This window comes from Hyperoodon ampullatus (genome assembly GCF_949752795.1).
Source record: "Hyperoodon ampullatus genome assembly, chromosome: 4".
NCBI classification, from domain to species: domain Eukaryota; kingdom Metazoa; phylum Chordata; class Mammalia; order Artiodactyla; family Ziphiidae; genus Hyperoodon; species Hyperoodon ampullatus.
The window spans coordinates 117033577-117054654 of record NC_136917.1 but is presented as its reverse complement, the minus strand read 5'-3'; the positions used below and the strand labels follow the sequence as shown (position 1 = coordinate 117054654).

Below are 21078 nucleotides of genomic sequence, written 5' to 3'. Positions count from 1 at the left end.
GAGTGTTCCTCCCTCTGTTATATTTTGGAAGAGTTTGAGAAGGATAGGTGTTAGCTCTTCTCTAAATGTTTGATAGAATTTGCCTGTGAAGCCATCTGGTCCTGGGCTTTTGTTTGTTGGAAGATTTTTAATCACAGTTTCAATTTCAATGCTTGTGATTGGTCTGTTCATATTTTCTATTTCTTCCTGATTTAGTCTTGGCAGGTTGTGCATTTCTCAGAATTTGTCCATTTCTTCCAGGTTGTCCATTTTATTGGCATAGAGTTGCTTGTAGTAATCTCTCATGATCCTTTGTATTTCTGCAGTGTCAGTTGTTACTTCTCCTTTATCATTTCTAATTCTATTGATTTGAGTCTTCTCCCTTTTTTTCTTGATGAGTCTGGCTAATGGTTTGTCTATTTTGTTTATCTTCTCAAAGAACCAGCTTTTAGTTTTATTGATCTTTGCTATCGTTTCCTTCATTTCTTTGTCATTTATTTCTGATCTTATTTTTATGATTTCTTTCCTTCTGCTAACTTTGGGGTTTTTTTGTTCTTCTTTCTCTAATTGCTTTAGGTGCAAGGTCAGGTTGTTTACTCGAGATGTTTCCTGTTTCTTAAGGTGGGATTGTATTGCTATAAACTTCCCCCTTAGAACTGCTTTTGCTGCATCCCATAGGTTTTGGGTCGTCGTGTCTCCACTGTCATTTGTTGCTAGGTATTTTTTAATTTCCTCTTTGATTTCTTCAGTGATCACTTCATTATTAAGTAGTGTATTGTTTAGCCTCCATGTGTTTGTATTTTTTACAGATCTTTTCCTGTAATTGATATCTAGTCTCATAGCATTGTGGTTGGAAAAGATACTTGATACAATTTCAATTTTCTTAAATTTACCAAGGCTTGATTTGTGACCAAGATATGATCTATCCTGGAGAATGTTCCATGAGTACTTGAGAAAAATGTGTATTCTGTTGTTTTTGGATGTCCTATAAATATCAAATAAGTCCATCTTGTTTAATGTGTCATTTAAAGTTTGTGTTTCCTTATTTATTTTCATTTTGGATGATCTGTCCATTGGTGAAAGTGCGGTGTTGAAGTCCCCTACTGTGAGTGTGTTACTGTCAATTTCCCCTTTTATGGGTGTTAGTATTTGCCTTATGTATTGAGGTGCTCCTATGTTGGGTGCATAAATATTTACAACTGTTATATCTTCTTCTTGGATCGATCCCTTGATCATTATGTAGTGTCCTTCTTTGTCTCTTCTCATAGTCTTTTTTTTAAAGTCTATTTTGTCTGATATGAGAATTGCTACTCTAGCATTCTTTTGATTTCCATTTGCATGGAATATCTTTTTCCATCCCCTTACTTTCAGTCTGTATGTGTCTCTAGGTCTGAAGTGGGTCTCTTGTAGACAGCATATATATGGGTCTTGTTTTTGTATCCATTCAGCCAATCTGTATCTTTTGGTGGGAGCATTTGGTCCATTTACATTTAAGGTAATTATTGATATGTATGTTCCTATTCCCATTTTCTTAATGGCTTTGGGTTCGTTATTGTAGGTCTTTTCCTTCTGTTGTGTTTCTTGCCTAGAGAAGTTCCTTTAGCATTTGTTGTAAAGCTGGTTTGGTGGTGCTGAACTCTCTCAGCTTTTGCTTGTCTCTAAAGGTTTTAATTTCTCCATCAAATCTGAATGAGATCCTTGCTGGGTAGAGTAATCTTGGTTGCAGGTTTTTCTCCTTCATCACTTTAAATATTTCCTGCCAGTCCCTTCTGGCTTGTAGAGTTTCTGCTGAAAGATCAGCTGTTAACCTTATGGGGATTCCCTTGTGTGTTATTTGTTGTTTTTCCCTTTCTACTTTTAATATGTTTTCTTTGTGTTTAATTTGTGACAGTTTGATTAATATGTGTCTTGGTGTATTTCTCCTTGGGTTTATTCTGTATGGGTCTCTCTGTGCCTCCTGGACTTGATTAACTATTTCCTTTCCCATATTAGGGAAGTTTTCAACTATAATCTCTTCAAATATTTTCTTAGTCCCTTTCTTTTTCTCTTCTTCTGGAACCCCTATAATTCGAATGTTGGTGCGTTTAATGTTTTCCCAGAGGTCTCTGAGACTGTCCTCAGTTCTTTTCATTCTTTTTTCTTTCTTCTGCTCTGCAGTAGTTATTTCCACTATTTTATCTTCCATGTCACTTATCCGTTCTTCTGCCTCAGTTATTCTGCTATTGATCCCATCTAGAGTATTTTTAATTTCATTTATTGTGTTGCTCATTGTTGCTTGATTCATCTTTAGTTCTTCTAGGTCCTTGTTAACTGTTCCTTGCATTTTGTCTATTCTATTTCCAAGATTTTGGATCATCTTTACTATCATTATTCTGAATTCTTTTTCAGGTAGACTGCCTATTTCCTCTTCATTTGTTAGGTCTGGTGGGTTTTTATCTTGCTCCTTCACCTGCTGTGTGTTTCTTTGTCTTCTCATTTTGCTTAACTTACTGTGTTTGGGGGTCTCCTTTTCGCTGGCTGCAGATTCATAGTTCCTTTTGTTTTTGGTGTCTGTCCCCAGAGGCTATTGTTGGTTCAGTGGGTTGTGTAGACTTCCTGGTGGAGGGGACTAGTGCCTGTGTTCTGGTGCATGAGGCTGGATCTTGCCTTTCTGATGGGCAAAACCGCATCTGGTGGTGCATTTTGGGGTGTCTGTGATCTTATTATGATTTTAGGCAGCCTCTCTGCTAATGTGTGTGGTCGTGTTCCTGTCTTGCTAGTTGTTTGGCCTAGGGTGTCCAGCACTGTAGCTTGCTGGTCGTTGAGTGAAGCTGGGTGCTGGTGTTGAGATGGAGATCTTTGGGAGATTTTCGCCATTTGATATTATGTGGAGCTGGGAGGTCTCTTGTGGACCAGTGTCCTGAAGTTGGCTCTCCCACCTCAGAGGCACAGCACCGACTCCTGGCTGCAGCACCAAGAGCCTTTCCTCCACACGGCTCAGAATAAAAGGGAGAAAACGTAGAAAGAAAGAATTAGTAGAAGAAGAAGAAAGGAAGGAAGGAAGGAAAGAAAGGAGGGAGGGAGGAAGGAGGGAAGGTAAGAAAAAAAGAAAGAAGATAAAGTAAAATAGAATGAAGTATGATAAAATATAATAAAGTTATTAAAATTTATAATTATTTAAAAAATGTAAAAAAAAAACACGGACGGGTAGATCCCTAGGACAAATGGTGGAAGCAAAGCTATACAGACAAAATCTCACACAGAAGCATACACATACACATACACACTCACAAAAAGAGGAAAAGGGGAAAAAGTCATAAATCTTGCTCTCAAAGTCCACCTCCTCAATTTGAGATGATTCGTTGTCTAAAGGAGGGAAGGAAAGAAAGAAAGAAGATACAGTAAAATAAAATAAAGTTATTAAAATAAAAAATAATATTAAGAAAAAAATTAAAAAAAAATCCCCCCAAAAACGGACGGGTAGATCCCTAGGACAAATGGTGGAAGAAAAGCTGTACAGACAAAATCTCACGCAGAAGCATACACATACACACTCACAAAAAGAGGAAACGGAAAAAATCATAAATCTTGTTCTCAAAGTCCACCTCCTCAATTTGGGGTGGTTCATTGTCTATTCATGTATTCCACAGATGCGGAGTGCATCAAGTTGATTGTGGAGCTTTAATCCGCTGCTTCTGAGGCTGCTGGGAGAGATTTCCCTTTCTCTTCTTTATTCTCACAGCTCCCGAGTCTCAGCTTTGGATTTGGCCCTGCCTCTGCGTGTAGGTCGCCGGAGGGCGTCTGTTCTTCGCTCAGACAGGACGGGGTTAAAGGAGCAGCTGCTTCGGGAACTCTGGCTCACTCAGGCGGGGGGGAGGGAGGGGTACAGAGTGCGGGACGAGCCTGCGGCGGCAGAGGCCAGCATGACGTTGCACCAGCCTGAGGCGCACCGTGTGTTCTCCTGGGGAAGTTGTCCCTGGATCCCGGGACCCCGGCAGTGGCGGGCTGCACAGGCTCCCCGGAAAGGAGGCGTGGACAGTGACCTGCGCTCGCACACAGGCCTCTTGGCGGCGGCAGCAGCAGCCCCAGCGTCCCACGCCCGTCTCCAGGGTCCGCGCCTTTAGCCGCGGTTCACGCCCGTCTCTGGAGCTCCTTTAAGCAGCGCTCTTAATCCTCTCTCCTTGCGCACCAGGAAACAAAGAGGGAAGAAAAAGTCTCTTGCCTCTTCTGCCAGGTCCAGACTTTTTCCCGGACTCCCTCCCGGCCAGCTGTGGTGCACTAACCGTTTTCAGGCTGTGTTCACGCTGCCAACCCCAGTCCTCTCCCTGCGCTCCAATCGAAGCCCGAGCCTCAGCTCCCAGCCCTGCCCGCCCCGGCGGCCGAGCAGACAAGCCTCTCGGGCTGGTGAGTGCCAGTCGGCACCGATCCTCTGTGCGGGAATCTCTCCGCTTTGCCCTCCACAGCCCTGTTGCTGCGCTCTCCTCCGCTGCTCCGAAACTTCCCCCTCCGCCACCCACAGTCTCTGCCCTCGAAGGGGCTTCCTAGTGTGTGGAAACCTTTCCTCCTTCACGGCTTGCTCCCACGGGTGCAGGTCCCGTCCCTATCCTTTTGTCTCTGTTTATTCTTTTTTCTTTTGCCCTACCCAGGTACGTGGGGGAGTTTCTTGCCTTTTGGGGGGGTCTCAGTTCTTCTGCCAGCATTCAGTAGGTGTTCTGTAGAAGTTGTTCCACGTGTAGATGAATTTCTGGTGTATCTGTGGGGAGGAAGGTGATCTCCGTGTCTTACTCTTCCACCATCTTCCCCTGAACCTTCTCATTTTTAGTTTTATTGATTTGCATCCTCTCCTTTTTTTTCTTGATGAGTCTGGCTAAAGGTTTATCAATTTTGTTTTTCTTCTCAAAGAACCAACTTTTAGTTTTATTTTTCTGTGCTATTGTTTTGTTTGTATTTCATTTATTTCTGCTCTGATCTTTATGATTTCTTTCCTTCTCCTGACTTTGGGTTTTCTTTGTTCTTTCTCTAGTTGCTTTAGGTGTAAGTTTAGATGGTTTATTTGGGATTTTTCTTGTTTCTTGAGGTGAGATTGAATTGCTATAAACTTCCCTCTTAAAACTGCTTTTGCTGTGTCCCATGGGTTTTGGGTCGTCGTGTTTTCATTGTCATTTGTTTCTATGTATTTTTAAATTTCTCCTTTGATTTCTTCAGTGATCTCTTGGTTATTTAGTAGTGCACTCTTTAGCCTCCATGTGTTTGTGTTTTTTACAGTTTTTTTTCCTGTAATTTTTTTCCAATTTCATAGCATTGTAGTCAGAAAAGATGCTTCATACGATTTCAATTTTCTTAAATTTAATGAGGCTTGATTTGTGACCCAAGATGTGATCTATCCTGGAGAATGTTCCCTGTGCACTTGAGAAGAAAGTGTATTCTGCCACTTTCAGGTGGAATGTCCTATAAATATCAATTAAATCTATCTGGTCTATTGTGTCATTTAAAGCTTGTGCTTCCTTATATATCTTGTTTGGACGATCTGTCCATTGGTGTAAGTGGGGTGTTAAAGTTCCCTACTCATATTGTGTTACTATTTCCCGTTTTATGCTTGTTAGCATTTGCCTTATGTATTGAGGTGCTCCTGTGTTGGGTGCATAAATATTTATAATTGTTATATCTTCTTCTTGGATTGATCCCTTGATCATTATGTAGTATCCTTCCTTATCTCTTGTAACAGTCTTTATTTTAAAGTCTGTTTTATCTGATAAGATTAATACTACTCTAGCTTTCTTTTGATTTCCATTTGCATGGAATATCTTTTTCCATCCCTTCAGTTTCAGTCTGTATGTGTCCCTAGGTCTGAAGTGGGTCTCTTGTAGATAGCATATATACAGGTCTTGTTTTTGTATCCATTCAGCCAGTCTGTGTCTTTTGGTTGGAGCATTTAATCCATTTATATTCAAGGTTATTATTGATATGTATGTTCCTATTACCATTTTCTTAATTGTTTTGTGTTTGTTTTCTGGGTCTTTTTCTTCTCTTGTGTTTCTTGCCTAGAGAAGTTCCTTCAGCATTTGTTGTAAAGCTGGTTTGGTGGTGCTGAATTCTCTTAGTTGTTGCTTGTCTGTAAAGCTTTTGATTTCTCTGTCAAATTTGAATGAGATCCTTGCTGGGTAGAGTAATCTTTGCTGTAGGTTTTTGTCTTTCATCACTTTAAGTATATCCTGCCACTCCCTTCGGGCCTGCAGAGTTTCTCCTGAAAAATCAGCTGATAACTTTATGGGGATTCCTTTGTACGTTATTTTTTGCTTTTCCATTGCTGCTTTTAATATTTCTTCTTTGAATTTAATTTTTGTTTATTTGATTATGTGTGTCTTGGTGTGTTTTTCCTAGTGTTTATCCTGTATGGGACTCTGTGTGCTTCCTGGACTTGGATGATTATTTCCTTTCCCATGTTAGGAAAGTTTTCCACTATAATCTCTTAGAATATTTTCTCAGATGCTTTCTTTTTCTCTTCTTTTTCTGGGACCCCTATAATTCAAATGTTGGTGTGTTCAGTGTTGTCCCAGAGGTCTCTGAGATTGTCTTCAATTCTTTTCATTTCTTTTTCTTTATTCTGCTCCCTGGCAGTTATTTCCACATTCTGTCTTCCAGTTCACTTATTCGTTCTTTTGCCTCAGTTGTATTGTTATTGATGCCTTCTAATGTATTTTTCATTTCAGTTATTGTGTTGTTCATCTCTGTTTATTTGTTCTTTAGTTCTTCTAGATCTTTGTTAAACATTTCTTGTATTTTCTCGATCCATGCCTCCATTCTGTTTCTGAGATTCTGGATCATCTTTACTGTCATTACTCTGAATTCTTTTTTAGGTCGGTTGCCTATTTCCTCTTCATTTATTTGGTCTTGTAGGTTTTTACCTTGCTCCTTCATCTGTGACATATTTTTTTTTGTCATCTCATTTTTCTTTTCTGGGGTGAGATTGTGTTCCTGTGTTACTGGTTGTTTAGCCTGAGGCTTCCAGCACTGGAGTTTGTAGGCTGTTGGGTAGAGCTGAGTCCTGGTGTCAAGATGAGGACCTCTGAGAGACCTCACTCCAGTGAGTTATTCCCTGGGGTCTGAGGTCCTCTGTTAGTCCAGTGGTTCAGACTTGGAGCTCCCACCACAGGAGCTCAGGCACGACCCCCAGCTCATGAACCAAGATCCTGCAAGCCATGCAAGGCGGCAAAAAAAAAAAAAAAAAAAGCTGAAGAATAACAAAGAGTAAAAAAGAAAATAAGATTAGAAAACTAACAGATATGTTAGGAAAAAAATATAGATGAAACAACAACTGGAAGGTAAAAAAGCAAAAAAAGAGGAGGGAAAAATAGTTGTAAAAGGCCTTGGCTGTGGGAGGCGGGGTTTAGGTGGTGGGCAGGGCCTATGCTTAGGACCCACGGGGCTGAAAAGCCCCTTCGGGGGTGGGGCTTAGGTTCAGTGCAGCAGGAGAGGCCCAGGAGTGCCTCTGGCCTTGAGGGCGGAGGACCAGGTCTGGGACTCCAGCAGGCTCCCTGGGCCTGAGTGGGCAGGGAAATGCCTGCCAGGCCTCCCTTGATCCTCCGGTCCTTGGGGTTCCCCCGCCACCATCTGCCTCCTCTTCCCCGCTCCTCCCTCCCTCCCGCATCCCTAGGACCTGCGAGGCCCGAGGGGGCCCTGGAGAACAGAGGACCAGGCCCAGGAGCCCAGCAGGCTTCCCGGGGCCTGAGTGGGCGGGGGAAACGCCTTCCGCATCCCCCCTGATCCTCCAATCCCAGAGGGCCCCTCCCCGCCTCTGTCCTACACCCCTAGGGACCACGCGGCCTGGAGGGGGCCTCAGAGAGTGGCGGCCCTGGCCCGGGAGCCCAGCAGGCTTCCCCAGGCCTGACTGGGCCGGGAAACACTAGGCATGCTCCCCACTGATCCTCCAGGCCCCCGAGGGTCCCTCCAGGTGTGGGGACCCCTCCCCTCTTCCACCCACCCCTCAGGGGTGCCTGTCCTGTCCGGCCTCCACTTCTCTTCCCCCCTCACTCCCCCACATGTCCTACCCGGTTGCTCGGGGGTTCCTCCCATCTTCTTGGGTATCGAGGTCCCCCACCAACATCTGCCAGGTGCCCTAGTTGTGGGGAGGTGCGAACTCCTGTCCTCCCACACTGGAGGAGGAATTTACATATGCTTTTTAAGAGCTCAGTCTGTTTCCTACAGCCTGCCAGCTCATCCATATGCAAGCCCTGCTGGCCTTCAAAGCCAGATGTTTTGGGGGGCTTGTTTTCCCGGTGTTGGACCCCAGGCTACAGAGCCTGATGTGGGCTCGGATTCCTCACCCCTTGGGGAGAACCTCTGCAACTGTGATATCCTCCCATTTGTGGGTCACGTAGTCTAGGGTGTGGGTCTTGACCCACCTACCTGTCTCCTTGTGGTTTCTTCTTTATACTGTTAGTTGTGGAAGAATCTTTTCTGGTAGTTTTCAGGTCATTCTCATCAATAATTGCTCTGTTAATAGTTGTAATTTTGGTGTGTCTGTGGCAGGAGGGTCTTCCTGCTCTGCCATCTTGGCCACATCATAAGGAGAAGGGAGGCTATAAGTTTTGATTTTCTGAAAGGGCAAATCTCTCCTCTAACCATTTTTCATCTTCATATAGTCTTGTATATTTTATATACATATTGTTTATTCCTCCAGAGTGTACATAAAGTCAATGTCAATTTCCCCCCAAATTTGAGAATTTTAATTAGAATTCTACTGTGTTTGTACTGAATTTCTTTCATCTGTAAGGAAGGGTTGGCACTCAAATCTCAGAATTGTGGGAATTATAAGTCCCATTTTTCCTCTGCTGCGTTCCCAAACACAGTAGTAGTGGTAGCCAAGAACTATTTTCCATTCTTGGCTAACCCCTAAATACTTACTGGAAATTTATAAACTTGCTCCCTTCCCATAGGGCAAAGTTATAGCTTACTGTTTAGAATAAATAAGAATTCTGTATAGGCTTTTTGAAAAGCAACATGCCATGTAAAGAATATAAGGAATTTATACTTCTTCACATCCTTCCCTTGTTGAAAAAGTAAATTTTAAAAGGAAACAAGACGCATTGGAAACAATCCTGGATGCAGGTAAGTAAATTGGATTGTATAATATATCTGTGGTATGTAGTTTTTTTTTCTTCTCTCTCCCCACTGGGTTTGTTCTCTTTATCTGTGAATCTGCTTCCTTTTTTGTTATATTCACTAGCTGTATTTTTTAGATTCCACATATAAGTGATATCATACATATCTTTCTGTCTGACTTACTTTACTTAGCATAATGCCCTCCAAGTCCATCCATCTTGTTGCAGACAGCAAAATTTCTTTTTTTTTTTTTATTGCTGAGTAGTATTCTATTGTATATATATACACCACATCTTTATCCATTCATCTGTTGATGGATACGTAGCTTGCTTCCATATCTTGGCAATTGTAAACCATGCTGCTATGAACATTGGGGTGCATGTATCTTTTCAAATTAGTGTTTTTTTCAGGTATGTATACCCAGGAGTGAGTGGGGATTGCTGGGTCATATGGTAGCTTTATTTTTAGTTTTTTGAGAAACCTCCAGACTGTTTTCCACAGTGGCTACAGCAATTTATATTCCCACTAACAGTGTACAAGGGTTCCCTTTTCTCCACACCCTCACCAACATTTGTTGTGTCCTTTTTGATGATAGCCATTCTGACAGCATGAGCTGATAAATCTCATTATGGTTTTAAGGTATATAAATTTTTAACATGTTTGCTTGCAGGATGCTATGGCTTTTAATAAGTTTAATGTTCTCCACTGGCACATAGTAGATGACCCGTCTTTCCCTTATCAGAGTGTCACTTTTCCTGGATTAAGCAAAAAAGTGAGTAATTCATGTTATTGTTGTTCGTATACAAAACAAAAATTTTGGTATAGTTTCATTAGAAGTTTGCAGCTTAAATGTTTCTTCTTATGGATAGAATTGAAGTATAAAAATTAGATATATGGGGGACCTCCCTGGCGGTCCAGTGGTTAAGACTCCATGCTTCCACTGCAGGGGGTGTGGGTTAGATACCTGGTCAGTGCGGCCAAAAAAAAAAAAAAAAAGAAGATATTTGTGGTTTTAAATGTTTTTAGTAGGCTGCGGCTGAGCATTTTAGATCCACAAAACTTGTGGTTTTGTAATTGTTATGTTATCGTAAATGTAAACAATCTCTAGGGGCTATACAAATAAAAATTTAAAAACCTTAATGAATGTAGGAGACCTGAAGCATTCATGATTAACATAAGGTCAAGTAATTATATTTACCAAGTAGTCCATCCAACTGTATATTTGTTTTAAACAGAATTGTTTTAAATTCTATAGATGACAACTTCTTTTCTCTCTGAAAAACTATATGAAACAGGGAATCTTACAGATAACGGCTCCTTCTTGGAAAATAATGGTGGTCTTAGGAGTGTTCAGATTCACTGTATTATAGACCAGTGAAGCTGGGAGTGAGCCTCGATACCATCTAGTTGAATCCCCCTCTAGTACAAGGCCAGTCACTGACAGCCAGGAGAAGCTGCATGTCTCATCCAGAGTTGTAGTTAGCAAGAGGCAGAGCCAAGACCCTACATTTTGTCCTCTGGCCACAGTTCCAGAACTCTCTCCGAGGTGTTGATGTAGTTTGGGTTGAAATCCTAGCAGCACTCCTGTTGTTTGCTTTTAATATGGAAAACTTCAAACATATACAGAAGTAGAATTTAATGCATTCCCATTTCCTTATCAGTCAGCCTCAGTGATCAAGTAATGGCCAGTCTTGTATCACCTATACCCCCTCCATTATTTTGAAGGTTTCCCAGACATTATATCTTATTGGTAAAAAGGCCTGTTTAAAAAGTTATAGTTCGTTATCACAGCTAAAAAAAATAGCAATAATCCAGATAGCCAGTCATTATTCATGTTTCCCCAAGTGCCTTTTTCTTTTTAAAAAAAATTTATTTGCATTCGGATGCAAATAAGGTCCATACATTGTGGTCAGTTAATATGTCTGTTCTCTTTTATATGTAGCTGCCCATCCCTGCCCATCTCTTTTTTTTTCTTATAATTTATTATTTTCATTGAGGAAACTAAGCTCAGTTTGTCTTATAGTTTCCCACAGTCTGGGTTTTGCTGGTTGCATTCCCAGTGTCAATATGTTCTTCTGTCTCCTGTATTTACTGTAAACTGGTGGTTAGATCTAGTCTTGATTCAGTACAGATTTGATGTTGAGGATGGGGGTAGGGCAAGACGACTTTTTAGAGGTTGAGCATTTATTTATATTTATATATTTATACCTTGAGAAATGTGCCATGGTAACACCTTTAATGGACCTTTATCTTTAGTTACCACCAATATTGAGTTCTAATTTTTCAAGGACCTACAGCAGGACCAAGGGTAATCTTTAAAAAAAGACAAAAAACAAAAACAGGTCACTTATCAGAGCATCTCGGGGAATTTTTTTTTTTTTTTTTTTTTTTTTTTTTGCCGTATGCGGGCCTCTCACTGTTGTGGCCTCTCCCGTTGCGGAGCACAGGCTCCGGACGCGCAGGCTCAGCGGCCATGGCTCACGGGCCCAGTCGCTCCGCGGCATGTGGGATCTTCCCGGACCGGAGCACGAACCCGTGTTCCCTGCATCGGCAGGTGGACTCCCAACCACTGCGCCACCAGGAAAGCCCCTCGGGAATTTTTAAAGCTGACACTAATTAAAGTGACTTTGAAAGACAACAGCTATGCTTTGTAATAATGTGTGAATTTTTATTCTAAAACTGACAAGGGCAGTGTATTCAGAATTTTCACTTCGGAGTCAAACATTTCTGTTTTGTCGTACAGTTACACGAGGTTGAAACAGCCTGACGGTAGACATTGCTGAAACGAGGTGCTGGTAGAGATAGACAGTCCTATCAGTAAATCTGGAATTAACCCAAAGTGTGCTGAGAGCTTATTGATAAGATACAGTAAACAAATAATTTAAATGAGTCATCCAACATCACATAAGACTATTTTATACTTTGTAATACTTGAATAATCTGCCAGCAGATACTGAAGTACAGAGCTGTAAACAGTTCATACATTTTAATTTTAAGAAATATGGCTTTTACAGGGAAGCTATTCTTCGTCTCATGTTTATACTCCAAACGATGTCCGTATGGTGATTGAATATGCCCGATTACGAGGGATTCGGATCCTGCCAGAATTTGATAGCCCTGGACATACGCAGTCTTGGGGAGAAGGTAAGGAGTGTGTTTTATGAGTTGCAGAAAATGAACATTTGAGGTCCTGCATCTCCTGACTTGGTGTTTGCTCATTTTGTTCTTGTGATTTGCACAAAGGTTGTGCAAACTATTGATAGTTGTAATTCAGTAACTATTATGTGTCTTTTGTGAGCAAGTCACTATCTAGGCATTGCCTAAAGTATAAACACAAGGGATAAAGGAAAACAAGAAATGATTACAACAAGTAGAATGCATAAGTGAATTAAACATTACATGAATGAAGTAACACTTAAAATGCTTTTGAGAGATCAAAGAATATATTCATGTTTCTGGTAGAGGGAATAACAAGAAAGGCAATTTAGCTGGAGTACAGTGCAGCAGAGAGTAGTTGTACTGTCGGGTGCTTAAGAACTGGCTCTGGAGCTAGATTGCCTGGATTTGAATCCTGCTTCTGGCGTTTATAAACTGAGTGACCTTGGGCAAGTCAGAACATCTCATCCTCAGTTTACCCATCTCTAAAATGGGAGTATTAGCAGTAGCTATCATGTATTTTTTTTTTGAAGATTACAGAATGAATGTAAAGCACATAGCACCACACCTAGCATTTATAATTGTGCAATAAGTATTATTAGAATAGACATGGAGTACAGTGGGAAATGAGTCTGAAAAAGTAGTGTAGAGGGCCTTGGGTGAGGATGTGGGATTCATCAGGACACATGGAAGCCAGTGAAAGTTACAGAGTAGAAGAGTGACATGATGGGAGCCACACTTCAGGGAATCCTATGTGAAAGTGACAGATTGGAAGGGGGAGGAGATTGAAGGTCCTAGACCAGAATGGTGATAGCAGGGATGGAAAATAATATATAGAACTGAGAGACATCCTGGAAATGCAACCCATAGAACTTGGGCAACTGACTGACTCCAGGAGAGGGACAAGAGACTTAGGAGGATGGTGTCTCGCTTACCAGAATGTGAAAATCAGGAGAAGCTACAGAAGGAGTTTGGGGAAGACCATTTGGTTTTTGTTTGATTATATTTGAAGTGAAGCTAGGATATCTAATTGTGTTCAGCAGAGACTTTGAAATATGGTTTGAAGCTCGAGACAAAAGGATTGGGGCAAGGTTTAGATTTGGGAGTCATTAATATTTGAGATATTTGAAATGGGTAAAATTTCAGGGGCTGATGGAAAGGGAAACAAAAGAGGTGTACAGGGATAGTATTCAGGAAACAATTCTTTTCTTATTTGGAAGAAATTATCATAGTAACTCTTAGTAAACACATTTATCTTTTTCTGTATAAAATCTCCTTTGGCTTCAACAAAATAAAGTAATATAATCATGTGCAAAGCCGTGTCTTTGTGACTGAAATACTTCTTTAGAAAAGATTCTCCATGTTTCCTTCCAGGCCAGAAAGACCTCCTGACTCCATGTTATAATGGAAAAGAGCCATCTGGGGCTTTTGGACCTATAAACCCTATTTGGAATACAACTTACAGCTTCCTGTCTAAATTTTTCAAAGAAATTAGTACCGTGTTTCCGGATGAATTCATTCATTTGGGAGGAGATGAAGTAGATTTTGATTGTTGGTATGAAAATTTGTTAAAAACCCCCTATTTCTAAAAACTTTCATCTGAAGTAGGTGTAGAGGTCTCCACATGAAAAGGGAAGATTTGGGGTAACATCTCTATACGGTTTTAACTTGGCAACACAACTCGTGAGATGGTGGATTTCGGTAGAATGTCCATATGGGTGGTATGACAAAGTAAAAGCTTTTAGGAAGGAGAATTAAGATGCAGAAGGAAATGGGAATTAAAAAAAAAGACTAAAGAGTGAACAAGAAGAGCTTTAGTGAAAGAGGGTAATGATTAAGTGGGAGAAATTTTTCAAGTAAAAGTCCTCTTTGCAAATAGCCTCAGATGGAGGAGAGAGGTGGGAGGTTCGGGAAAACCATTTTTATAGGAAATCAGCTTCTAGAAAAAAATTATTTGCAGTGGAAAGCTAAGATAACTCATAATTAAGTTTTTAGGTTTATTTTACTCTACAAAATTTAATAGTTTTACATGTGTATAAGATGTTAGGGATATATGCTGCTTTAAAAAGATTGGGCAGGGACTTCCCTGGCAGTCCAGGGGTTAAGACTCTGCACTTCCAGTGCAAGCGGCGTGGGCCCAATCCCTGGTCGGGGAACTAAGATTCCATGTGCCACGCAGCCAAAAAAAAAAAAAAAAGATTGGGCATATTGAACTTTTAATAAAATTTTGATCACTTTTTGTTTAAGGGCATCCAATCCAGAAATCCAGGATTTCATGAGGGACAAAGGCTTCGGCAGAAATTTTAAGGAACTAGAATCTTTCTATATGCAAGCGTAAGTTACTTTAAAGCCTACTTCTGTTTTTATTTCATCAATGCCTTTTGTAAAAGCTTAAGCTGTTATTTAGTACTACTTTATTTTTCATTTTCTCTCCACTCCTTGCCAAAGTATAGATGTTATATTCTTTGTTACACAAAGTATAGATGAAAATCATAAAGGAGGGAGCAATAGCCACTATTTTCTTTAAATCAATAACGTAGTGACTGATCCTTTTGCAGTAACTGTTGAAACACAGGATAACAGTCATCTGTTCTGAGAACTCAGCTCAGAGCCCTGGCTGCCCTGCGAAGTCTTCGTCACCATCCATCCCCTGGAATTCAGTCCCTTTTGTCAACGCTGGAGCATTTCTTTTACTTTATATCTGTGCTGTCTCGTGTGGTAGCCACAGCCATATGTGGCTGTTTGTATTTAAATCAGAATTGAAGAAAATTAAAAATTCAGTTCCTCAGTCACATTAGCCACATTTCAGGTGTTCAACAGCTAGATGAGGCTAGTGGCTACCATACTGGAAAGTGCATACATAGGACATTTCCATCACTGCATAAAGTTCTAGTAGACAGTGCTGCTCCATGCTAGGGAGCAGGAAACTTGTTCTCTGAAGGGCCAGACAATAAACATGGGAGACTTCGTGGGGCACGTATGGTTGCATACTTTTTTTTTTTTTGCATACTCTTATTTTTTAAACAATGCTTTACAAATGTAAAAACCATTCTCAGCTCAAGAGCCATACAAAAATAGGCTGCAGGCTATAGCTTGCCAACTCCTGCATTGAGCAAGCCCAGATTCTAGCCTTTTCCTGTTCAGCTTTTTGTGCGATAGTCTAATTTTTTTTATCCTGCAGAGCACCTGCCATTTTCTGAACATCAGGAAATATCTGTGGATTGATTGTCAACACTGTTGGAAGTTATTTAGGTGATGTCACAGGCTAGTTTCTTTTATTCTAAGATACCCATGAAATTACAAAGATTGCTGTTTATACACTTCCCTGAGTTGCCCCATCTTCCTATCTTTGGGGTATGCTTAGCTCATTCATTCTGCAATTGACTGTTGAACCCCTCTGCTGTGTCAGGTTCTGAGCCACGTGCTAGAAATAAGGAACCACATGGGTCGCTACCCAGCTTTAGCTAGTCCTGCTGTAAACTGAGAGGCACCTCAGTGTTGGAGTTCTTGGGATAAAAATGTGCATTCTTTACACATATTGGTAAGCTTGTGATCTGAAATAACTTTGTAATTTTTTCAATGGTAGGGTTTTGGATATGATTTCAGCCATGAACAAGAACTCCATAGTCTGGCAAGAAGTTTTTGATGATGCAAGCAAGGTGAGAAGTATTAAGACTGCATTTGGTTTTGATAATATGAGAGACTTAATACTTCCTTGGATGGAAGGAACCCTAATGAAGCTTCCCTGTAATGCTGGGGAAATGAGTTTACCTTTCCATTTGAGCTGTAACACTGAGACCAATGATAATGGTATTGATCTGATTTCTTCCATTTACTTCATTCTTCAGCGCCACCTCCTCCCCATCTCCCCTCCTCCCCCGCCATCTCATTTTTAATCGCAAATTGAAGTACTTTGAAGACCGTTCCTTTTTTCAGAAGGGCAGAACAAACAGATAAATAAGTCTTTATTGCTGTTAAGATAGTTTTGTTTTAAGTAAAATTGTCAATGTACACTTTTTATTTTAAATGGCATTTCTCTGACATACTCAGAATTCTTTATTTTCCTTTGGGGGCAACTGAGAATTTGCAAGTCCAGCTACTAGTATTATCTTTCCAGAAGGGTTGGTGGCATCCTCAGAGTTCCAAAGTAAGTGCAATAGTGTGGTAGCAATGGGATGAAAACCTTTAATTCATTACACCTATATGGTATCATATGTAGACAAAGGTTAAATATCCAACCTTAAGGTTGATGAAACTTCTAAGTCCCTACAACAAATAGTATTTGATATTCTAAGGAGAAAGGGAAAAAAGGAAATGTTGCTTTTTTCAAGGATCTTAAAAGTTATTTTCTTAGCTACAATGCCTTGGACTTTTAATTTCATCTCCTGTAGTTGCGAGACCTAATACTATATATTGTGATTTGTGACTTTAATAGCTCATGCCAGGCACAGTAATTCAAGTGTGGAAAATGGAGGACTATACTCAGGAACAAAGTAAAGTTACAGAAGCTGGCTTCCCTGTGATCCTTTCTGCTCCTTGGTACTTAGACTGGATCAGTTATGGACAAGACTGGAAAAAATACTATGCTGTGGACCCTCTTAGTTTTGAGGGTAAGTGAAGCAACCATCATTACTTGATTTGTTAGGCTTTTTTCCCTACCCTCCCTCCAGGGAATCCTTACCTAGGTAGCATCTACCAACTATCCTCCCTTTTATGTTTGACCCTTGATTTTGTTTGTGTGTACTTAGACCAACTACAATATCATTTTAAACTCTGTGAAAGAAACCACATTCTTCCCTAAATGAAAGAACTTCAAAAGTAGATTCCCTTAGATTTTTCTCTCCATTTTCACTGATAAGACTTGTTATCACTATGCATTTAAAGATGCCTGACTGCATTAACCTTGTATCTCCTACTCTGAGCTGCCTCTCCAATGCAAGCCACCTAAGCAGGGATCCCGTCCTGTTCAGTGGCTTCCAGGTTCTGAGGAGGAGGCATCCTTGGGGGTGGGCATGTCTGAGTGGTGGGGCTCCAGACTCTCAAACCCCCTTCATTAAGAACAGTTCTACTTTGTCCATTTTTGTATACCAGACTTTAATATAAAATTTCCTTTGAGGAAAAGTATTTTGCTGTTTAAAAGAGTTTCAAAACTGTAGGTCTATTAGGAATTGACATAACTGTTTATCTAAAAAGCATTTTCTGAGAATCAAAGTCATAATTACTAGAGATAGTCTCTTTAATAAAATGGTATCTTTACTACCAGACTGCCACATTAGTTAACATATGCTAACAAATACTATGTGAACCATGGGGTCAGCCATGGCAATAAAGTTGGCCACCTTGTGCCACAGCCACGAACATCTCCCAAGGTCCTGCTTAACAGGAGAGAAATGTTGCCCTAAGATAACAATAGAAATCAGCATTGCCTCTGTATATAGGCCTCAAGTTGCAACTACCTAACTTACATCAATGATTTTAATCTAGGTTCTCAGGAACAGAAAAAACTTGTCATTGGTGGAGAAGCTTGTCTATGGGGAGAGTATGTGGATGCAACTAACCTTACTCCAAGATTATGGTATGGAATTTAAGTGATAACATTTGAATTAAGGTGCCTGAGTTTTCCTTCTGTACCCAAGTAGGGAAACCACTAGGAACTTCCCCAAGCATGTGGTTTGCTTATTTAAGAAAATAGAAAACTACATTGGGGCACATGTGGTTTAAATTTTAGGCCTCGGGCAAGTGCTGTTGGTGAGAGACTCTGGAGTCACAAAGATGTCAGAAGCCTAGAGGATGCCTACAGGAGACTAACAATTCACCGCTGCAGAATGCTCAGGTAAGACAGATTTATTTTTCAAGCTAGGATACTATTAAGTACAGGGTGAGTTTTAACCTTATTTAGTGTTAGATGGCTTATTGGGGGTTTTTTCCCTATAAATAGAAATGTATGTCACCTAAGAGGCTGTGATTTAATTAGGAGAAATTGGGAACTATTTCCAGTACCTATAAGGAGAAGATATCTTGGACTTTAAACTGTTTTATAAATTTTGCTGTAACTTAGAACTCCATTATGAATCTCTTTTTTCAATAATTAGTGGTATGGTTTAGTGATTCTGATTTGAGCTATTAAGTTCCTTAAGATGGAGATGAGTTATATCAATCTAAAACATCTTTTGTTTGTACTTTACCTGTCGTACAGACGAGGAATAGCTGCAGAACCTGTCTTTACGGGATATTGTGACCACGAGGACAGAATGTAAAAATGAGCTGAAACAAAAGAAAAATAGGGGAAAATGCCCACAATCATCTGTACCACGATCAGCTTGATTTTAAAAATCATGTTTTTGAATAAAATCTTTTTATTGATTGAACCTCCATCTTATTATACGTTATACATAGAAGACTGACATCTTTCCTGTGAGAGCAGCTTAAAATCAACCAACCAAAAACCTCGTGATATCTATCACTCAGTATATTGCAAAAGACTGAACCTTGACTACCGACAGTAATAACATCCTAGATACACAATACAGTTCAGGTACATTAACCTTCAACATCAAAGCACGTTTCTCATTCTGTAAAATAGAATGGGCAGCACCAAGTGCCACTGTCTGTTTCAAGTTCTACCTTTTCAGTTGTTCTTACTGAAAATGAAGTAGGTAGGTGCTCCTCAGTTTCTCTCCAAGGACTTAGGACAAGCCACTTCTCTGGCTGAGCAGTGTACTTTGGTCTTGAGGATTCATGGCCTGATAATTAGAGAGCTCTAAGGCAAAGGTAGCTGAGCCCGATGTTAACGTTCGAAGCACAGTTGAATAACCCTAGTTAAAATAATTTTAAGTCAGTTATCTCTGCAAAGTTAAGCCTCAAGTCTCTTCCTGCAGAACCTTTGACCATTATCAGGAAAAATTTGGTAAGTATTGTGGATGACAGAAAACCAGTAGTGTGGGTATGCTTCAGAAGTATTCCTTGGTCCCAACATTTGGTTAAAAAAAAGTCTGCTGGCACTCAGGTGCCTGTCCTAGCAGGACAGGCTGGTGGGGAGGAGAATGAAACTTGCCTCAAAGCCGGCAACAGAAGAAGTAAGATAAGTGCTTATTTAGGCTGGTGATGCATTTTGGTACAGCACACCTCAGCCTCTGTAGAGGAATGGAAAGGGACACCCGCCCCCCCCGGGCTGCCATAATCCCCTGGATTTCTCCAGCAATTTACGTAAAAAATTATGTACATTTAGTCACAAAGTACCTACCATAATTTCTGCTAAGGGAACAAATCCAATAACAACTTTGTTGTCCTGACGAGTCTGGATTTCCTGAACGTTCCCTCTTCTTTGTGCCAGATCTGCTAGGACAGGACTGAGGTAATCTCTAGTCACTGTAACCTCAAGATTCATCAGGGGCTCCAAAATTTGCTTATCAGCTTTCTTCAGAGCCTAAAGAAATGAAAGAATATTAACTCCTCTTCCTTAAACTGCAGAATCAAATTTCTGTTTTGAAGGGAAGACTCATAAAAATTTAAATACTGTCCATACTTAGCCTAGAGCCTCTAGCAAAAAGACATAAGCCTGCTTTAACACTCTATAAGAAGTCCAAAATTTCAATACTTGCTTGTACATGCATGACGGTAGCATGTCTGAGACCTCTTGTATGGTGTGTTGCAAGGGAATGCTTGGCAAAGTCTCATTATATAGAGTACCTGTGAACATGTGCCCAGAGACAGAGGGAAAGAAAATGGTTTTCCCCCTTCAAAGACTTCTTCATATTTAAACCTCTTCTTTTGTTTTTGATACCTATAGTTATAGTGCATACTACAAGTCAGGGCAATCAAGGAGGGAAATAAAGGAGAGAGCTAAAAACACAGTAAGTTAGTTAATAGAAACACATTCTCTATTTGAAACAGACTGAAATCTAAAATTCTGAACAGATAACAAAGGCCAAGAAGAACAAGCACATGGAAAGAAAAGAGCATGGAAACTATAAAAAGCTAAAACAGGGCTTCCCTGGTGGCGCAGTGGTTGAGAATCCGCCTGCCGATGCAGGGGATACGGGTTCGTGCCCCGGTCCGGGAAGATCCCACATGCCGCGGAGAGGCTGGGCCCGTGAACCATGGCCGCTGAGCCTGCGCGTCCGAAGCCTGTGCTCCGCAATGGGAGAGGCCACAACAGTGAGAGGCAAAAAAATAAAAAAAAAATAAAAAAATAAATAAAAAGCTAAAACAGCATAGAGCAAATAGGAAGTGGACGAAAGCAGAGGTATAAAGACTTACTGGGGTCCTAGTCAGACGCTGTCTTTAGAGCATCATTCATCAGGCAAATTGGTAAACGGATTTTGGAGGGCGTTTAGGAGCACCATAACTACTGATGGGTTTGATTTTAAAAGCTAACTTACTTCTCCAGCCTGCCAGAGTTAAAAAAAATAACAAAACAATTTCTATAAATTCTAAGCCTCTGGCTGTCAGGTGGGATGTAATAAACTTAGACTTAGCAGCAGGAACCAGATAAAAGAGCTAGGGCTCTGGAATGTACCCCTCACCTTTATTTGGCTATGGCTGATCATCTCTCTCTGGTCACCTGCCACCACTCACTCAGGACCAGGCAGTATCTTCGCCTATATTGTCAAGTAATGCTCTTCTGTCCCCGATACCTCACCACCTCCTCCCTCCCCCACACCCCCGCCTCCTACTTTCACGACCATGAAGAATGGCCAGCAGTATAATTCTCTTTATCATAGAAATTTCAAAAAACGTAGCACACATATATAGTAAAAACATAATCTCAGTTCTTCACAGCAGATTAAGCCTTTAAAATCACTATCAATCAACTGAAACAACTATAGAAAAAGTAATAGTCCTTGAATGAAAACATTACTA

General features: G+C 40.6%; 2 protein-coding genes across 2 annotated transcripts in view; one reads left to right on the top strand and one right to left on the bottom strand.

Annotated features, from left to right (window-relative positions):
- HEXB (hexosaminidase subunit beta) overlaps positions 1-18584 on the top strand; it is a gene marked incomplete at its 5' end in the record, with an annotated part of 44226 nt that extends 25642 nt beyond the window's left edge. The window contains 9 exons of the mRNA XM_079704123.1: positions 9731-9832; positions 12075-12204; positions 13591-13771; positions 14464-14550; positions 15803-15875; positions 16652-16826; positions 17701-17791; positions 17945-18049; positions 18413-18584. Coding sequence (XP_079560249.1) covers positions 9731-9832; positions 12075-12204; positions 13591-13771; positions 14464-14550; positions 15803-15875; positions 16652-16826; positions 17701-17791; positions 17945-18049; positions 18413-18473 — 1005 coding nt within the window. The 3' untranslated portion in view covers positions 18474-18584. The remainder of the gene's footprint in view (positions 1-9730; positions 9833-12074; positions 12205-13590; positions 13772-14463; positions 14551-15802; positions 15876-16651; positions 16827-17700; positions 17792-17944; positions 18050-18412) is intronic.
- Positions 18585-18705: 121 nt separating this feature from the next.
- The window catches only part of GFM2 (GTP dependent ribosome recycling factor mitochondrial 2), a gene marked incomplete at its 5' end in the record, with an annotated part of 40804 nt that continues 38431 nt past the window's right edge, over positions 18706-21078 (bottom strand). The window contains 2 exons of the mRNA XM_079704122.1: positions 18706-19031; positions 19460-19642. Coding sequence (XP_079560248.1) covers positions 18903-19031; positions 19460-19642 — 312 coding nt within the window. The 3' untranslated portion in view covers positions 18706-18902. The remainder of the gene's footprint in view (positions 19032-19459; positions 19643-21078) is intronic.